This window comes from Triplophysa rosa, linkage group LG7 (assembly GCF_024868665.1).
Source record: "Triplophysa rosa linkage group LG7, Trosa_1v2, whole genome shotgun sequence".
Lineage (NCBI taxonomy): Eukaryota > Metazoa > Chordata > Actinopteri > Cypriniformes > Nemacheilidae > Triplophysa > Triplophysa rosa.
Window position 1 is genome coordinate 475433 of NC_079896.1, and position 18978 is coordinate 494410.

Genomic DNA, 18978 nt, shown 5'->3' on the forward strand with positions numbered 1-18978 from the left:
ATTCACAATAGAGAACAGAGCGCGTTATTGCTTACGCTTACTGCATAATACAGATATTACAGAATCCTTACCATCCTACGTCTGTATAACAACAATACAAATAATAGAATAAGAATAATCAGTAAAGAGCCAGTAAAATGGATGTAATAACGTAACAAAAGTTAGAATTGTTTCATTAACAAACGTAGATTTTGTTGTTTGTCAATGAAGAAAGCCTTGTTAACTACAGCCCTTCAAAAGCTGAGACGACCTCTCATGAAGACTGCAGATGTCAGCTAATAACACAGCATCACTAGCACACATGTGTGGGCACACTACATCACTAGCACACATGTGTGGGCACACTACATCACTAGCACACATGTGTGGGCACACTACATCACTAGCACACATGTGTGGGCACACTACATCACTAGCACACATGCAGTGACATACCGCATCACTGACACCTGTACAGACACATTGTATTACTAACTGACAGTGTTGGGAGTAACGCATTACAAAAGTAACGACATGACAGTAATGCATTGGTTTTTGCTGTAATGCTGTAATATAACGCATTACTAATCAAATTTGGGCAATATTATACCCGTTACAACAACAACGTATTTTCCGCCTTGAAATTATTATTTTTTATAATTTACCAACACATTCCACTCCCAAACAAAAAAAATCTGTGAAAATATAATACTATTTCCCGTTACTGGAATCTGCGGTTAAGATGACTGGATTCTACAAAGGAATTAAAAAAAAAAACGAAAGTACCCTTACGAAAATTAACCATGATTTTTTGTGGTACAAGTGTAGTAACCATGGTTTTTTGGTGCATTGATTACTTAGGGCAAAACCATGGTCTTACTACAGTAAGGTAGTTTCAAAACCATGGCTATTTTGTGATAACCATTGTTTTACTACAGTAACCATGTTTTTTTGTTGTTGTTTTAACTGTAGTAAAACCATGGTCAATTTTCGTAAGGGTACTTTCGTTTTGTAGACTGAAATAAGAAATCCATAATTAAAAACAATCCCAGTGAAAAGAGGGACACAATACTACATGTATATAACAACTATTACATAGTTCTATTGAAAAATACAGTATATAGTACAACTTGTGTCTGTAACAGGGATGACAAACAAATTAGAATATTTAAACGCGTCTGAGAACGCCAACTGACGCATTGTTTGCTTTGATACAGAAAGTATTTTCACACTAGTATTAGTTTCGCAGATAGTTTGTTTAATTCACTTTTTTTTATTGTGGTAGTCCAGAGATATTATCTGATACAGACACTTACACTCGATTCCTCAAATGTTAACTCCTGCATTATTTTAGGCATTGTAGACAGACATACAGTTGTAGACTACAGGAATGTGCCGATTGGTTGATGCGGTATTTGTCCCACCCCTCCTGCGCTGTGATTGGACGGTCGAGTGAAAAGTGACATTGATGAGCACAATCATTATGCATTAACACATCGCCCTCCACTAGATGTATAATGAGCAGCAATAAACGTAATTTTAGCATTTTAGAATGCATACACTGCTAAAAAAGCAATAGAAACCATTACATAATTTCTACTGGATTTAATGGTTGTGATGGGAATTTTATTGGTTGTAATGGAAATAAAAATGTCTATATTAAATCATACTCAAATAATGCCCAAAACAAACTACAAAAAAGATACTTAATAAAACCTAATGGTGTCCAATGTGGTTTAAATGGAAACCATTAGAATTTCTATGATGTTTTTTTCAGCAGGGTAGTAATACTGTTGTGGTTATATTAACAAAAGTAACTCAAAAGTAACGAAAAGTAGTGCAACGCATTACAATTCAAAGACAGTTATATTGTAATATAACTAATTACTTTTAAATGACAGTAGCTAGCAATATATAATTTTTTATATTTTGGAGGTAACTTGCCCAACACTGCTAACCAACATCACTAAATGCCTAAATGTAAATGTGACACACATGCACGGACACACTGCATCACTAACACATACACACTGCAATACTGACACACATGCACGGACACACTGCATCACTAACACATACACACTGCAATACTGACACACATGCACGGACACACTGCATCACTAACACATACACACTGCAATACTGACACACATGCACGGACACACTGCATCACTAACACATACACACTGCAATACTGACACACATGCACGGACACACTGCATCACTAACACATACACACTGCAATACTGACACACATGCACGGACACACTGCATCACTAACACATACACACTGCAATACTGACACACATGCACGGACACACTGCATCACTAACACATACACACTGCAATACTGACACACATGCACGGACACACTGCATCACTAACACATACACACTGCAATACTGACACACATGCACGGACACACTGCATCACTAACACATACACACTGCAATACTGACACACATGCACGGACACACTGCATCACTAACACATACACACTGCAATACTGACACACATGCACGGACACACTGCATCACTAACACATACACACTGCAATACTGACACACATGCACGGACACACTGCATCACTAACACATACACACTGCAATACTGACACACATGCACGGACACACTGCATCACTAACACATACACACTGCAATACTGACACACATGCACGGACACACTGCATCACTAACACATACACACTGCAATACTGACACACATGCACGGACACACTGCATCACTAACACATACACACTGCAATACTGACACACATGCACGGACACACTGCATCACTAACACATACACACTGCAATACTGACACACATGCACGGACACACTGCATCACTAACACATACACACTGCAATACTGACACACATGCACGGACACACTGCATCACTAACACATACACACTGCAATACTGACACACATGCACGGACACACTGCATCACTAACACATACACACTGCAATACTGACACACATGCACGGACACACTGCATCACTAACACATACACACTGCAATACTGACACACATGCACGGACACACTGCATCACTAACACATACACACTGCAATACTGACACACATGCACGGACACACTGCATCACTAACACATACACACTGCAATACTGACACACATGCACGGACACACTGCATCACTAACACATACACACTGCAATACTGACACACATGCACGGACACACTGCATCACTAACACATACACACTGCAATACTGACACACATGCACGGACACACTGCATCACTAACACATACACACTGCAATACTGACACACATGCACGGACACACTGCATCACTAACACATACACACTGCAATACTGACACACATGCACGGACACACTGCATCACTAACACATACACACTGCAATACTGACACACATGCACGGACACACTGCATCACTAACACATACACACTGCAATACTGACACACATGCACGGACACACTGCATCACTAACACATACACACTGCAATACTGACACACATGCACGGACACACTGCATCACTAACACATACACACTGCAATACTGACACACATGCACGGACACACTGCATCACTAACACATACACACTGCAATACTGACACACATGCACGGACACACTGCATCACTAACACATACACACTGCAATACTGACACACATGCACGGACACACTGCATCACTAACACATACACACTGCAATACTGACACACATGCACGGACACACTGCATCACTAACACATACACACTGCAATACTGACACACATGCACGGACACACTGCGTCACTAACACATACACACTGCAATACTGAAACACATGCACGGACACGCTGCATTACTAACTGCACATGTGCAGACAGCCCAGGCAGAGCCACACCCATGACAGGCAGGTTCTGCTCCAGGAATGCATCATCATTAATGTCGGATGACAGTCTGTACTTTTACTGCAGTCAATGGGCAAGTCATCGGCTTTGTTCTATTCTGCCCAGAAACAAAGATCAGGAGGAGTGGTTAACCTAAATCTGAAGACATGCAAAGTTACAAAGACACAGACGTTTGTGCTTATCACTATATACTGTCATATTTAAACAATATGTAATACAGTTCGACTGAAAATGTTTCTCACCTTGATTGTCCAAAACACATACTATAAAGTATTTGAAGATACGAATTCACAAAATTATCTTCTATGCACACCTGCCTTAAGTTAAATGTGTGATCGCATGTTATATTTTAGCTGTGAATCAAAAATGACTGTAAAGAGGTTAACTATTTGAAAATAAACAGCATGTTGCTTGTTTGGGTTATTATAGGCATTCATCTAAAGTCAACACAACCTTACTGTAGTATATCCAACACTGCACCCTTGTGGTGAGATTTACTTCCAGTCAGTGTTGTCAATGCTGGATAAACACAACATGGTTTATAAAAGTGCTCTGCATATCCAGCTATAGCTACAAACACTATACACTTTTCAATAATATATATAGTAGTTGTTTTGCATCTGTGGTTTAAAAATATATATGTCCCTAACTGGTTGTTGGAAGTTGTTTAATAATTCATAGTGCTTTTAATGTATAGATTTATAAACTTGATCTCATAGTTGTTAATAGCAGATACAGTACATTTACGACAAGAACACATCACAATCTGGAAAGATGATGTGTATTGTTTATTTCTTTTATAAAAGATACAGTTATGTAATGAAAGTGTTGTACAGTATCAGAGGAAAGTGTCTTAACATCTACAGTTACATTATGGAGTGGTTATACAAATAAATGGATCATTGCACCACCTACAGTTCAACTGTGAAATGTTCCTCATCTTTATCATCCACAACAGAATCAACTGAAGATATGAGTCTGTTTCTGATATTCACAAAATGACCTTCTTATGTACATAACCTGAACCAATCACAGTTAAAACACAAACAAAGACGACTACGTAGAAAGAACAGAGACTTCTGCCCAGCAGGTCTCAGTTTATAAAATAACAACAACCTGTAAACAAAGAATAATTTAAGACAATGAGCTGAAATTCATAGTGGTCCGTTCTCAGTGGATCTGTCGTGAAGTATTGTAAGTTCCCTTTACTTTCCTCTGAGGATAGCTCTTCATGTTAAATGCATTTGTGATGAACAGGCTGTCAATCCAAAGGCCCGAGCTAAAAACTCTAGAAACAAAACACCTTTTGGTTAAGACTAAAACATAGTGGCCCAATAGAGTCCTTTTTCATAACTGCTGTCTAATAGGTCAACTTCACATCCAACTAAGATTTCAACTGAACAGTTTCTGAATGGACCGAAGACAGACCCTTGGGGGACTCCTTTAATCTTTCCTGTAAGCTTCCCAAAGCCAGTCTCATCTGATCTTCAGCACCTTGCAGTGATTTAACCTCCATACTGTAGAAGATGTACAGCAGTGATGTGAAGAGCAGGATGGCAAAACAGAGCGCCCCCAGCAGGTAGAAGGAGGCTTTAGGAAAGGGCTGATCATCTCCCAGAGCAAATATGGGAACAGCAGCGATGGCTAGCTCGAGAACTAACAGAACGAGACCCATGATGCCCGTACGGGCCGTCGTGTGCCGCATGTGCTCGGCACAGTGAAGACCCACCTTCACTTCAGTGCGAGCTTCATTTACCGTGTTTACCAGATCAGGAAGATTATCTGAGAGAAACAGAGAATGAAAAAAAAACATACAAGGTGTCAAAACATTATGCTGATTATGTGAGCCTTAAGGGAATACCTAAAGCTCAAATACCTGGAAAACAGTCAACCTCTCTCTCTGAGCGTTGATGCTTCTTTTTATTTGGAGTAAACAGGAATTCAGCCGTGAGAGCCTCGTGGTCAGAATAAGAGAAGGGGTGTCCGGGGACGGGACCCTTAGTAGTGCTCAAAGACTCACAGCTTACATCTACTTGTTCAGATCCCTGCAAAGAAAAGAACGTTTAACATTAACTGTAAACTTAACTCAACAGCAAGAAAACTAACAGAAAAATCATCACATAAGGTGTTCTGTATGACGCAACATATTCTCATTTGTAGCTCAAACTGTGCTTGACAAGTCACTCACAAATGTTTCGTATTTTGCATAAGGAGAAAACGGCATTACTCTTGTCACAGCAATCAACACAAACTATAAATGAAACTAGAAAATATGTTTTGTGCTAATTAACTGTCTATATCACATTTACCTTGAACAGAATGTAATCTATCCGGACTCCTCCACCAAATGGAACGAGTTCATCTGAGTTTGTGAAGGGGTTTTCGCTTATATGCGTGTTCCCTCCCTCACATCCCTGATATAAAGACAGCACATTATTACAGCTCATCGAGTCACGTGACAGTCCAGTTACACACTCACATCAGACTTCAACACTAACATCAAAGCTGTCCGTCTCTGTGAAGCAGTCCTTCAGTCCCGTGTAGCTCCTCAACAGTCTGGTACCAAGATCATCCGGATGCATGTTCAAATCTCCACCCATGATCACCACATCTGCTCCGGCACTAGTGTGCCTTCAACAGAGATTACATTCAATACACTCGAAAATAAATTGAGAGTTATTGTTTCAAGCTGTTTTAATGAAGGGTGACATGAGACTGCTCAATGTTAGAAGGGTGCTGCAAAGTGCAAACCTTATAGCGCTTACTTCAGAGTGCTCATTTCATGGTGCACACTGCTCTCAGCTTGGAGTGCACACTTTGTAGTGATCACCTCAGAGTGCACACTTCAGAGTATTCTGCCATCGTGAAGTGAGCACAGAATAATGATGCTCACTAAATGAGAGATGCCTAAATTCTCTGTTTATGTTAAAGATTCCAGTTGTTTGTATTTCTAATTTCTCAAATGTACTCCGTTTAGGGCAGGGGTTGGCAAGCCGTGGCTCTCGAGTCGCATGTGACTCTTCTGCCCCCCTGCAGTCTTTATAAGGCCCTGTTTATGCCTGGTATTAAGATGCGTTTTGGTCGATCGGATGACAAGTGGACGAAAGAGGCACACACCTGTTTACACCTGCTGCTGTAATCCGTCTATTTTGTCCACTTTTCACCACTTCTGTCCTGATTTCTTCAAGAAATATCTGAAAAAGCATACACATTTCCCCAGCCATACACCCTGGCTAGGTAAATGTATTTGCTTTTTCAGATATTTCATTTGAATAGACGCATGCAATGCCGCACACTGTATGTGTGTGTTAGAAATGGAATGGTGAGTTTTTCGTCTTTTAGGTCTTTAGCCGGCATAGTTTAAATCCTGTCTGGCTAGCGTGCTTCTCATAATGTTTACGCGTGATGTCCGTATGCAGAGAGTACATGGTCTCTTGTGGCTGTTCGTCAAACGCTGCAAAAACAAAAGTTCACAAAAAAAGTGGAAGTCTAACTAAAGCAGCGGGTGCAAGACAGCGACGCTACTCTCCTATTGCAACACTCCCACTTATTGTCAGGGACAAAAATGAATAAATTGCTTAACATCTAAATACAATAAAAATCACACTATATTGCCACCTAGTGGTGCAACTGGGTAACTACTACCTTACCTGCATAACAACCTGCCTTATAGTAATTTAAAGGTTACATATATTTTGCGGCTCCAGACAAATTTTATTTGGTGCGAGAGGGCTCTTTTGGTTTAGGGGCTGATTGTTAACTACATACTAACACTAACTCTTAAAACAGATCATACAGTTTTGTCACCTTATAAACTGCAGGAGCTCCCAGGCCTGCACGACTCTGTGTGGGAGATACGAGTCTCTCTCTCGACAGTATTCTGCATGAAGCTGCAGGAGACACAACACACACATGTATCACTGCAACACACACACACAAACACACGCACACACACACACACACACACACACACACGATGTGCACAAACTCACATGAGTGACAAACACGTGAACTGTCAGTCCAGTTATGCCGAGCACGATCTTCCCGACAGCTTTACCACCAAACCAGTCACCATGCTGAACCTGAAACAAAAACAGTGTAAGGAATCAAATGCATGAATTGAGCATCTGACGATGATCATTCTAGCGTTAAAGACGGGGTGTCCGATTTCTCTGAGCCGTTCTTGATGTTCAATTCACCAAAGCAGACACACCCCTACCCCCATCTGTCGCTTTAGTCAGCGCTCGGCTTGGCTAATGTCCGTCCTGTGTCCCACCTTACTGCTGATTGGCTACAGGGTTGTTTTGGTACTCGGCCCGGCTCGGTTGTCTAAAGCGTAATTCGGAAATCGGTTACCCCGCCTTTAAATAAAGAAATCAGTTGAATGATTCTGTCATTATTTATAGATCTTTTTGACCTTCGTGGTAGTTTGACAGACTCGTTATTATAAATGCCAGATGCATGAACGTGCTTTACAAATTGCTTCATTTCAAGTCGCTTTAATGCAGTTGATGTGAATAAAAGTGTCCGCAAAAGGCATACAAGTAAATGTAACGTACATGAAACCACACTCACCATGTAAGGATAACCATTTAATGAGTATCTGTAGAGAAAAGCATCATGAATTCTGTGTCTGGAGAAGACAGCCAGTCCACTCCCGATAAACCCACTGTGATCCAGAAAACACAGAAAATCCACATGAACCCAGAGGATTAACTTAAAAAGAAACTGATCAGATTGAAAGTTCAGCGTTTACCTCTTAAAATAATGTGAATGAGGATAAACACTGCCAAGCTTCTCCTTTAAGAAGAGAAAATCCGCCTCACACCAGACCTGTGACCAGAAACACATCTACTGTGGGCTTCAAACATTTGATTTAAAGTAAAGCACAACAAGCACAGATGTCCACAGAAATAAAAATGTTTGGTGTGGGTTTCACCTCCTGCAGTAAAGCCACGTCAAACGGTTGATGATAGAGCAGATCTCTGATCATGAGAAATCTCTCTCTGCGCTGTTTGGTGAGGAACCTGATGCCCCTAAAACAATCACATCAAACACAACTGAACAACACTGTTGAATCAATAAATCACACTTCCATCTTTTATTCCTGTACAGGTCCGTCTTACACATCTATCTTCTGGTTTGCTATCGGTCACAAAGTAGCCTCAACAAAATGAGGCCTAAACAGCTTCACACAAATGTACATTAATAAAACGGTCAGTTCTGGTCCTTGATGCTGATTGGCTGAGCCGAGTTCTAAGCCGTTATAAAATACCCTGATTTATAACGGCTGACCGCATTACGTAGCCTGAATATCACTTTATTTGATGAAACCTTGCTACGCATGTGGAATAAGTGTTTTATAAAAGCAATAAGCCGTGTGAAGCAGTGGGTTACAGAGCATTTAATAACAGCTGAGGGGTTTAATGACTCGTGCCGTTATAAAGCGCACTGTAACCCACTGCTTCACACGGCTTATTGCTTTATTAATTCATTATAATTATAAGCTCTCTTTGCTAAACACGTTTCCTCAGTGCAGCTGTGACGCGTCAGAGGAGAGCTGGTCCTCCCGGCTGAGTCTGGTTTCTCACGAGGTTTTTCTCCATTTATTTCTCATCGGACTTTGGGTTCCTCGCCACAGGGCCGTGCTGGCTGGTTCACCGGGAGAACATTAGATTATAGTAGATTAGCTCAGGGCTCTGAAAATCCCACTAACATTGCCTTATTAGAATGGTCTTACTCTTTCCATAAAACCGTGCACTGTATTATTTTCAACCTTCTTCTGTGTGTTTTTTGGTTTGTTTTTCTTCTTGTAAAGCTGCTTTGAAACAATGCAATATTGTAAAAGACGCTATATAAATAAAACGGAATTGAACAGATTAATTAGAATGCACAAGTTTATTAAATGCACAAGTTCTCTCTGTTATGAGAGTAAACAGTGTTAGTCATTGTGTGGATTGTGTAGCACAACAGTATTAACTGTAAACAGTGAGGTGTGGTGCTGGTTACTAGTTAAAGCCGTTATTAACAAAGACCAGCAGCCTCCAAATCTGTGTGTGAAATGAAATGAAGGCCTTTTCTGAGCATGAATCCTGTAGAAACATTGTTAATAATATTTGATCAGGGAACACGAGTGTCAGCATGTGAACTTACCAGCAGTTGAGAGAAAAGACACGCATTCTGATTGGTGCACAGGTCGTCATGGCGATGAATCTGTATTTTTGTAGGAATGGGTGTGAGTCGTTCTGTAAGGACAGGGAATGTAATTCAGCCCAAACCCGTTCCAACAACACATCCAGACAAACAAAGCAATGCTGAGAATGACATGAAGACGGTTGAATATTCTCAGAACGAGCGATGCTTCAAAATAAACTTCATTTATTGTAATGTTTACACAAAACAGAACACACACAAAACTGACTAAACACTGGTAGACTTGGTGTTTGCTGAAGCTGATTTTAACGTGTTGCTAAAAGAACTTTGCAAAGACATCAGAACAGAAAAGGAATGGATTGACACTTCTGTGCGCTGCAAAACTATTTCAACCACCTGCACCAGAATTCCACAAATAATGTGTGTTACACCCTAGTTTCTGACAGTAAACTTGAACACCGCGAAGTGTTCTAAATAACCTGCACCAGGAATAAATCCACACAGAGAACAGACGGCTGTAAAACACTTCTCATGTGCTCATAAATCATAAAAGCAAACAACGCTTGTAAATACCATTATAGTTTCAGATTAATCCCAGAGTCAAAAGTCCAACCGCAAACCCGGCGGTGTCGTCATGGTAACACAATAAACCCTACAGATGAGCACAACAGGAACTAAACGGCATTAATGTCAAACGTAACAAAATAAAAGTACTGCAGTGATACCGTGGTACAGTTACACATGACACAGTATTAAATAATTACCAGTTTCATAAATCACTGTATTGACACGACAGTCTTTAAAGAGTACCTGATGCACAAAAACACAGACCTTTCAAGGTATAAATTAACAAAAATATATGAAATAGCCTCTAAGAAAAGCATAAATCTGAAAAAAAATAGTTCAATTCAATTTCCAAACAACCAGACTCACCAATTCTGCCTGCTGCTGAACGACAAAACAAGTGATTTTTAGACTTACATTGAGCGAGAGACCAACGTCACATCTGGAGACCGGCCGGGGGGGACGGGGGTCTTTTGAGATTACTCTGTAAACCATTCACAACACCTTAGCAACTGCATTCTGTATAGTTAAACCCTGACATCACACAAAACATCACTGTTCTAGTAATGTTAAAGTCTTTATTCAGATTATCAAAACGTTGAAATAATGTCTCTGGATGACAGACTTGAGGACAGAAAACAGGACAGTCATGTTAAAAGCATCCAGGAATAAATAGCAGTGACCATTAAGATCCATGATAATACTTTTATCCCCAGACAAGTGCGTGCATGACCTAAAGATCATGTATATACACTTCTTACACAAATATCAACTAAAATAATCCCAGTAGACACACAGAACACGTGCTTGTGATGACAGCTAATATCCCGCTGTATTCATATGGAACAGAATTGATCCACATGGCACCAGTGATATGATCATCCAGAGACACGCGCACATGAGCACTGACTCGCCATCCGTGTGTTCACAGCTCCAAAAGACACCAGCCAGATGAACAGACTTAAAACACTTCACTTTCAAAATCTATTAACTTTGTAATGAAGTTGAACAAGAACAAAAAGTGCCACCACAATATTTCACGGATCACAGATGAGATCTCTTTGATTATTCCTTCGAGACATCAATGAGACGGAACAAAGAAGAGCAACCTTAAAACCAGGCCTTGTTTCCATATGTATGACAGCAATATTGTGGTATTAATGGCATGTACAAGTATGGTACCAATATAATTTATTTTTAGTACCTAGAAAATCCCACAGCACATGAAAATAAACCAGTCACTCATTTACCATCCATGTAACTCAACATGCAAACATTACACATGAAACAATAATGATCAACAGAAATAATCATTTCAGTGAAACGTGGCATTATAATACAGACAGCCTTCGAATCAAAGAACACTACATTGAAATATCTTTACTTCTTTAACACATTATTGTGGCTGTACGAAGTGCTCACAGGTGTAGATAACCACGAAGTGTCACAATACATTTGCTCTGAATTTTTATCAGTATTTCATCTCATCAAATCTTACAACCTTTACTTACACCGGACGCGACAGGCGCGACGCGACGCGACGCGACGCGACAACCTGCCGCATCCAGTGTGGACAAAATGTGAAATTATAATGTGTTCTAATGCGTTTCTAATGTCTTTTGCCGTGTCGGCGTAGACACGGTGTAATGCAATGACAACCAGACACGTTAAATTCTGCTGTGTGTCACAATAACTTCACATACTTCTGATGTTATGAGAATGTGATTGAGTATTATCATCTTACCTCCTCGCGCTTGACGTGGATAAGATCTCGCAGGTGATGAATGCGTTATAAAGTGTGTAATAAAGAGCGGTCCAGTGTTACTTCCTCATCTGATCCACTGACCTGGATGAAGCTCAACACAAACTCAAGCGAGGCAAACTTTTAAATGGACCTTTTCGTTCTTTTGGCTAAAACTGCTGACGAGTTTTAAAAACAACATGAAGCGTCTCTCTGTGATGGACACCGACGATGTGTGTCGCGTGTATGTAACGCTGAACATCCGCTGCTGAATATGATATGATTTCTGGTTTCATTTAGAAACGACACACTTTACAACAATGTATCATCAAGCTCAAGACAGCACGTCTGACGTCACGGCCACGCCAGTCCCAGCGCGGCGTCGCGTGGAATGCTGGGAAAAAGAGTTTTCCCCACAGAACTAAACCGCGGAGAACGAACGTTCTTCTCCAACAATTCCTATAGATGTGAATTAATAATTCAAATATTTTAATTATATCTATATAATTGTAGTCCAATGTTTATTAAGTTTCGTAGTCTTTTATTGTCAAGTGATGATTAAACGGGAAGGCGTTGTCACGAGGAACATGTTACTTTACTCATCTATTATGAAGATGGACCAATCAGAGTCGTTCGTGGGTTGACCCTGAATTCACCCGATTTTATTTCCCTACCAGGTACTACACTTCAAAAAATCTATATAAAAATATATTTAACAATCTGTACACCCTCACAAAAGGTACTTTGTTATAAACCATCCTACTGAAAGATAATAATGTACTGTTGTATATAGATGCCATTTTAAGGTTTAAAAAAGTGCAACGAGAGCTTGAATATAGATGTTCTTGTCAGTGTACAACAAGAAGACAACAAGAAAAGCAGTAAATGTGTTTTAAGAAATCTGGTCCAGGGAGACCCATGCCACTTTTATTGGTATTGCTATACATTGTTTGGATTATATTGTACAAACCCCTAACATTGAAGATATTCAATACATAATTGCAATGCACAATTGGTAACCAAAGGCAACCATGAACTGTTAAAAAATGGGAGAAAGTTTCTGCCAACACCACTACATAATGGCATAAAATAACAGAAGTAACACGCAACATATTTTCAATGTATGCATACAGCATCAATCGAAAGTCAAAGAGCAAACGTCAAATTAATAATTAGAACAAACATAATTATAAAAAAGAAAAACAAAGAGGCAAAATGACAATTGAGGAAACTGTCGTCGAACATGAAGGTTAAGGCCGAACCAATATACATTACATTTCTACTTGCATGGTGTACTCAAGAATTCTCAGTACCTTCAGGACTTTAAACCATAAAGTGACGTCAGCGAGCACCAACAGTGCTGCCTTCTGAACTTTAAACATGGCTTCATCAACACTGACTTCCATCTAATCATTTATAAAGATCAAGTCTTTTCATTCTCGAGGGGATAGAGATTTTCAGTAGTAGCAAAAGATGCTGTTATTTAATCAAATATGCCAGGTCAGCATGTTCAAATGGGCATCCAACGATAAAGCAAAGATGCAGCACATCCACGCCGGACACCTGGAGCACTCAACAGAGTAAAAACTACAACCAGAAACAACAACTTTGATCCCAAATTTACATCTGAAGGGAGGAAAAGAAGAGAATTAGAGATGTACCGATCATAACTGTAACTCAAGGGATTTTGAGGGATGATGTGCAGGGTGACATACGTTTCCCTTTAAAAAAACTATACACCAACATGACGAAAACTGACGCTTTAACTCAAAACAACAGCTATTGACAAACAAACTGAAAGAAGTTGAAACTGTAAAGAAGGTAGACAGTGAAACACACTTGGACATTCTCTGAAGCACCAGAAACAAAACAAACAACATCCTAAAACAAGCTCTGTAGAGGTTTAGTTCCATCATTACACATTCAAATCTCATAAATCAATGGGTTAGATGGCTGTAAAGCCATTTTCTGTGTTCTAGACGGACAATTTAACTGAACAAATGAACATCCAGAGTCGTGTTTGACCTTTACTGTAAAACACAACCAGTTAGATGTACTTAATTTTTTTGAGTAAATCTGCACAAAATTTTACCTAAAAAAAGCTGTGTGCAAAAACTTGACCTAAAAAATAAGTAAAATTTGCTTTAAAAAACAGTGCAAATCTTGCGCAAATTTACAAAAAAAAAAAAAGTAAATCCTGTAGTCGTGAAAACTACTTTAAATACTTTGCACTCATGTAATGTAAAGAAATTAATCGCTTTGCCTATTCGTATTATTGAATTCAAGAGGTAGTCAAAAGGCACTTCAGAGTATCAATCAATCAACTTAGTGTTTATTAAAAAAGGCACTCACTATTTCAACATATCAAATCCTTTAGTACCTGCAGACAGTTACTGACGCCTCGTCTGCTGCCGAAAAGACATCTGCTGAGTTCACAGCCAATCAAAAGTTTTGATTTCCTAAACTGAAAATGTAACTACAGTATGTTGTCCTTTAGTAAAATGATTAAAAACCCTCCGCTGGCAAACCTCGTACTCATTTACACGTGAGGTGAATAATGTGTACCCGTCATATTTCACCACAAAATTAAAAAGAATAAAAAATCCTATTTTAGTCACATTTGCTCTCCAAATTCTCTTTATAGTAAAATACACAAATATAATAATAAGATATATATATATATATATATATATGAAAGTATTTACAGCATAGAGTATTAATATAACAATAGTAGTGATTTTCATTTAAATCAATTATTGGGACTGAACAGATGATTTGTGTAACTGTATTAAAGTAATGAGAGGTCACTTAAATTCAACGTTGTGACACTAAAATCTTTTTTCAAGAAATATATTTTCTTAGTTTTTAATATTGTGGTGAAATACATCAATGGCACTTCACTGTACCACGCACGCACGCACGCACGCACGCACACACACACGCACACACACACCATCTTCAACTATTAAAGACATTCTGTTCCATCAACACATTCACATTCCCTCAATGGAGACAAAGACATCACGGTTTCTATATGCAACACAACCAACGTGACCCATTTTCTATTTAAGGCATTTAAAGACATACACAAACTTTCTTTAAACGGAGTAATACTATATTTTTACGTTCTCAAAGGCTCAATCGAATCCCGCACCAGCATTAAAACAAAAGCAAAACATTTGGCTTTTTGGTAACATTTTTGGCGTATTCCTCTGATGTTTGTACAATTTGGCATATTCCTCCGTGTGTGTTGGAGGGATCGTGCAAAGCAACAGAAGTTTGTGACGGAGGTGATGGTGGATGAACTAGTCCTTAATGAGCCTGTAGACGTGATATTGTGCCCCGTGTTCACTTGTTGACACTTCAAATACAAACGCTATACATAACAGAGTCTCCTGGGTTTCCCTGTTAGTCACCACCTGTAGTGTGAGACAGAGAGAAGAAAACTGATGAAACGTCTACAGCAGTGGTTCCCATCCTTTTTTCCTTGGGCCCCCCACATACACATATGACAATCGGAGCCCCCCAACCCTCATATATGTGTGTACACACATAATTGCTACTCAAACACACATATATAGATAAATAAATTTAATGAAATGGTTAAATATGAGTAATATAAAAGATTTTAATGACATTTTTACTTGAATACAGTCTATTTTCAGGTTATTGTATGAACATACAGAGTAAACTGAACGTTATGAAAGAACTGTTAAACATTAACATTGCTGTACTTGCATAAAGAGATGCAGGTTACTCTGTCAATGACTGCTTATTTTTACAAGGTGTCTTTTCATTTTGCTTGGTTTCATGCTGTCGTTTACCAATTTTTCACCACAGAACACACATTCTGGCCGAGACTTGTCTTGTCCTTCAATAAAACCTAAATTTACGTAGGTTTTGTCATAGCGTCTAAACTTTTTCCTTTATTTCTGACGAAGAATCACCGCATTTCCGTTTCTCTGCTATTTTTCCTTTTGAACACGAACGTTGACGCCTGACAGAGGACGTTTCTCATGTGAGTCTCATAGCGAGAACCGCCGATGACAGTGCTTCAGGCTACCGCAAGGCCCCGTGTGAATGTCTGCCGATGGAGCCGGAAAAATTGAAATAATTATTTTATACAAGATATAACTATTTTTGACTGCATTATCTTGGCATTGTAAGCACATGATTTTTTTGAAACATACAAAAATATTTTTATTTCAAATGATTAGTGGAACATTTATGCAGTAACCTCAAAGCATGTCAGCTCCCGCGCCCCTCATGTGAACTCTGGCGGACCCCAGGTTGGGAACCACTGGTCTACAGCATTTACATTTTTATTTAGCAGACACTTCGATCCAAAGATTTAGCTTTAATCTGCAGTCTTCTCCATAGTATTGCTAACACGCATGACGTGACTTCATTGGATCACATTTCAATAACATTGAAAACGGAATGTAAGGTTAAAAACGACTTTAAAACGCATGAACAAAGTGACAGTTTCACAGGTGCATTTCGGGACGTTTTACCTGTAGGATGGTGAAGTTTTCTAATACGCTGTTCATCATGTATTTCTCTGGCAGGTGCTTGAGTTTGTGGATGAAGTTGATCATATATTCACACATGGGAGAGCGATGGATTCGATACAAACACTTTCCTCCCTCAACACGGGCATACTCCGTCTGTGAAACGATCAAGAAAACTCTGGTGGAAAAGAAGTCATCTGCATATTTTGATGTTGACATGAAGGATGAACGCACTCACCTCCACTTTCTCCACCACCTGCTTGCCGAATGAGCAGACTTTGGTCGATACGGTGATGGTCATGTTCTCCGTGCTGCTGTACTGACTGCTGACCCCGTAGAAAGAACCCGGCCCATCCTGAACACCGCCATTGTTCAGATCCGCCTGAGAAGAGAGAAATCAAGTCAGCGCTGTGTCGTCTCCTGTGCACTGAAAGACTTCCATCCTCAAATCTCTGTGATACAGAGTTTGTATTCAGGGCTCAGGGCTTGCTTGCATTTGGCAAGACCGCCATACAAATCTAACTAAAACAAGGCAGGTGTGCTTCAGAGTACCGGGGTATATCGCGTAACCCATGAAACATATCGAACTCACCCAGAACTTAACCAGGAAGAAAGCGTTTTGAGGGCCTTTCTCATACAAGTCCTTGAGTCCTCCTTTCTTCTCGGGAAACTTGTCGTAGATCTGTCGGATGTCCACGGCCTCCAGCAGAGGGTCGCTGTAGGAGGGGTTAGTCTGGCCAATGTGGACGAACAGATGTTTGCTGTACTGTGAAAAGATTGGAGAACAGCCGTTATTTAAATTCACTCAAGCGAAGAGCCGCGTGCCGTGAAGAGTCTCTACTCACTGAATCCTGGTCCTGTGGAACCTCCATGAATGCGGAATACTCCAGCATCCGGAGTTTAGAGGAGGCGATGGTGCGATCCTGCCACACGGGCACTGCGGTGGCCACCGGGGCCGGAGGAGGTGCCAGGGGTTCATATGCTGGATGAGGACAAACACAAGGGGGCGTCAGTGAGACACAGGAAATGTGAAGAGAACAGGAGCATTCGGAATGGAATACTGCAGGCCTGCTCACACAAAGAATGAGGACTACAAAGAACTATATTAGCATCCACACATTTCAGTTATATACAGTATATCATTCGTTGAGACTCACGTGCGATGGCTGGCTGAACAGGTCCTGATAGGTTTGGGTATGCGCCTGGTGCAAATGGCTTGATGCTGCAAAGGCAGTAAGGATCGGTTAGAATCATCAGAAAAACTTCATAAAACTAGAACTAAAATCATAAAACTAGAAAAATGCATATTCATTACAGGCTTTCATAGATTCCCGAGGCTTGTCCAGACTGGATAAACACCATTTGTAAGAAATCACATCAAATCTGTCACACATTCATATCCTCACATCTTATTGGCTGTATCAGCTCTTTATCAGTGTAGTTGTCACTGAATTCAAGTGTTTTCTGTTTAAATTTCAGTTACTTTACGAAAGCATTTTGTGGTGAAAGAATTGTAATATATATATTGTGAAATACGTGTTTGGTGATGTAATGTTAAGCCATAATCATTTTGGTAAAAGTGACAGCTATTTAATGTCAGTTTGAGCATGCCACGTGTTATGACCTTGTGACATTAGAACCACGAGGAGAAAAGCATGGATTCAATAGTGTGCGACTTAAAAAGGAATATTTGAAAATGAAGCACTAATGTCTCCTGAATTTCTGATTGGATGATGCACACGGTATGTTTATTATGTTTGTATGTTTATTTTGGGGTTTCGTTGTCAATTTATATGTAATGTTCTGTGTATCAATATTGGTTTAATAAGTTGTCAATTTGTCATGAGCTTTGATATGGACAAAACATCGTCATAACAAGTGCCTCAATGTAATTTTGTTCATTTTTCATTTTTTCACGTTGTCTATGGTGCATGAGGCTGACCCGTTAAGACATCAGTTGAAGCGTGTTTGTTTTATAATCAGAAGAAGACGTTTGGGAGCCGTTATAATCAACTTCACATCAAACTGAAACAACACTCGCCGCAGCAACAGAAATGATGTTTTTCAGTATAAAACACTAGACATCGTGGAATGATTTTTTGATGCATGTCATCATTGCACTTAATCTTTCATCCTATAAGAGCGGCA

At 39.7% G+C, this 18978-nt stretch overlaps 2 protein-coding genes across 12 annotated transcripts in view; both read right to left on the bottom strand.

Annotated features, from left to right (window-relative positions):
* Positions 1-4631: 4631 nt before the first annotated feature.
* On the bottom strand, positions 4632-12672 carry smpd2b (sphingomyelin phosphodiesterase 2b). Of its 2 annotated transcripts, none has more exons than XM_057338846.1 (11): positions 12323-12672; positions 10015-10106; positions 8801-8897; positions 8618-8694; positions 8437-8530; positions 7854-7943; positions 7669-7751; positions 6360-6492; positions 6171-6275; positions 5738-5906; positions 4632-5643 (listed from the first exon to the last, which is right to left on the bottom strand). In XM_057338846.1, exons 2-11 carry the CDS (start codon positions 10062-10064, stop codon positions 5246-5248), a joined length of 1296 nt encoding a protein of 431 aa, XP_057194829.1. In that variant the 5' UTR covers positions 10065-10106; positions 12323-12672; the 3' UTR covers positions 4632-5245. The 2 variants fall into 2 exon arrangements, with proteins under 2 accessions (XP_057194829.1, XP_057194828.1); XM_057338845.1 differs by lacking the exon at positions 12323-12672 and adding an exon at positions 10588-12292.
* Positions 12673-13211: 539 nt separating this feature from the next.
* The window catches only part of tead3b (TEA domain family member 3 b), a 34924-nt gene continuing 29157 nt past the window's right edge, over positions 13212-18978 (bottom strand). For all 10 annotated transcript variants that reach the window (XM_057337747.1, XM_057337749.1, XM_057337748.1 and 7 more), the window contains 6 exons: positions 17988-18052; positions 17676-17812; positions 17423-17596; positions 17069-17212; positions 16834-16986; positions 13212-15738 (listed from right to left, as the gene is read on the bottom strand). In XM_057337747.1, the coding sequence (XP_057193730.1) occupies positions 15625-15738; positions 16834-16986; positions 17069-17212; positions 17423-17596; positions 17676-17812; positions 17988-18052 (787 nt within the window). In that variant the 3' untranslated portion in view covers positions 13212-15624. The remainder of the gene's footprint in view (positions 15739-16833; positions 16987-17068; positions 17213-17422; positions 17597-17675; positions 17813-17987; positions 18053-18978) is intronic.

What these genes read in the sequence shown, in the direction of transcription:
- smpd2b (XM_057338845.1), bottom strand. An exon ending in GTCTTTTCTCTCAACTGCTG is followed by an intron (nt 8,898 to 10,014) that starts GTAAGTTCACAT and finishes TGATTGTTTTAG; the next exon opens with GGGCATCAGGTTCCTCACCA. An exon ending in CATTCACATTATTTTAAGAG is followed by an intron (nt 8,531 to 8,617) that starts GTAAACGCTGAA and finishes TCTGGATCACAG; the next exon opens with TGGGTTTATCGGGAGTGGAC.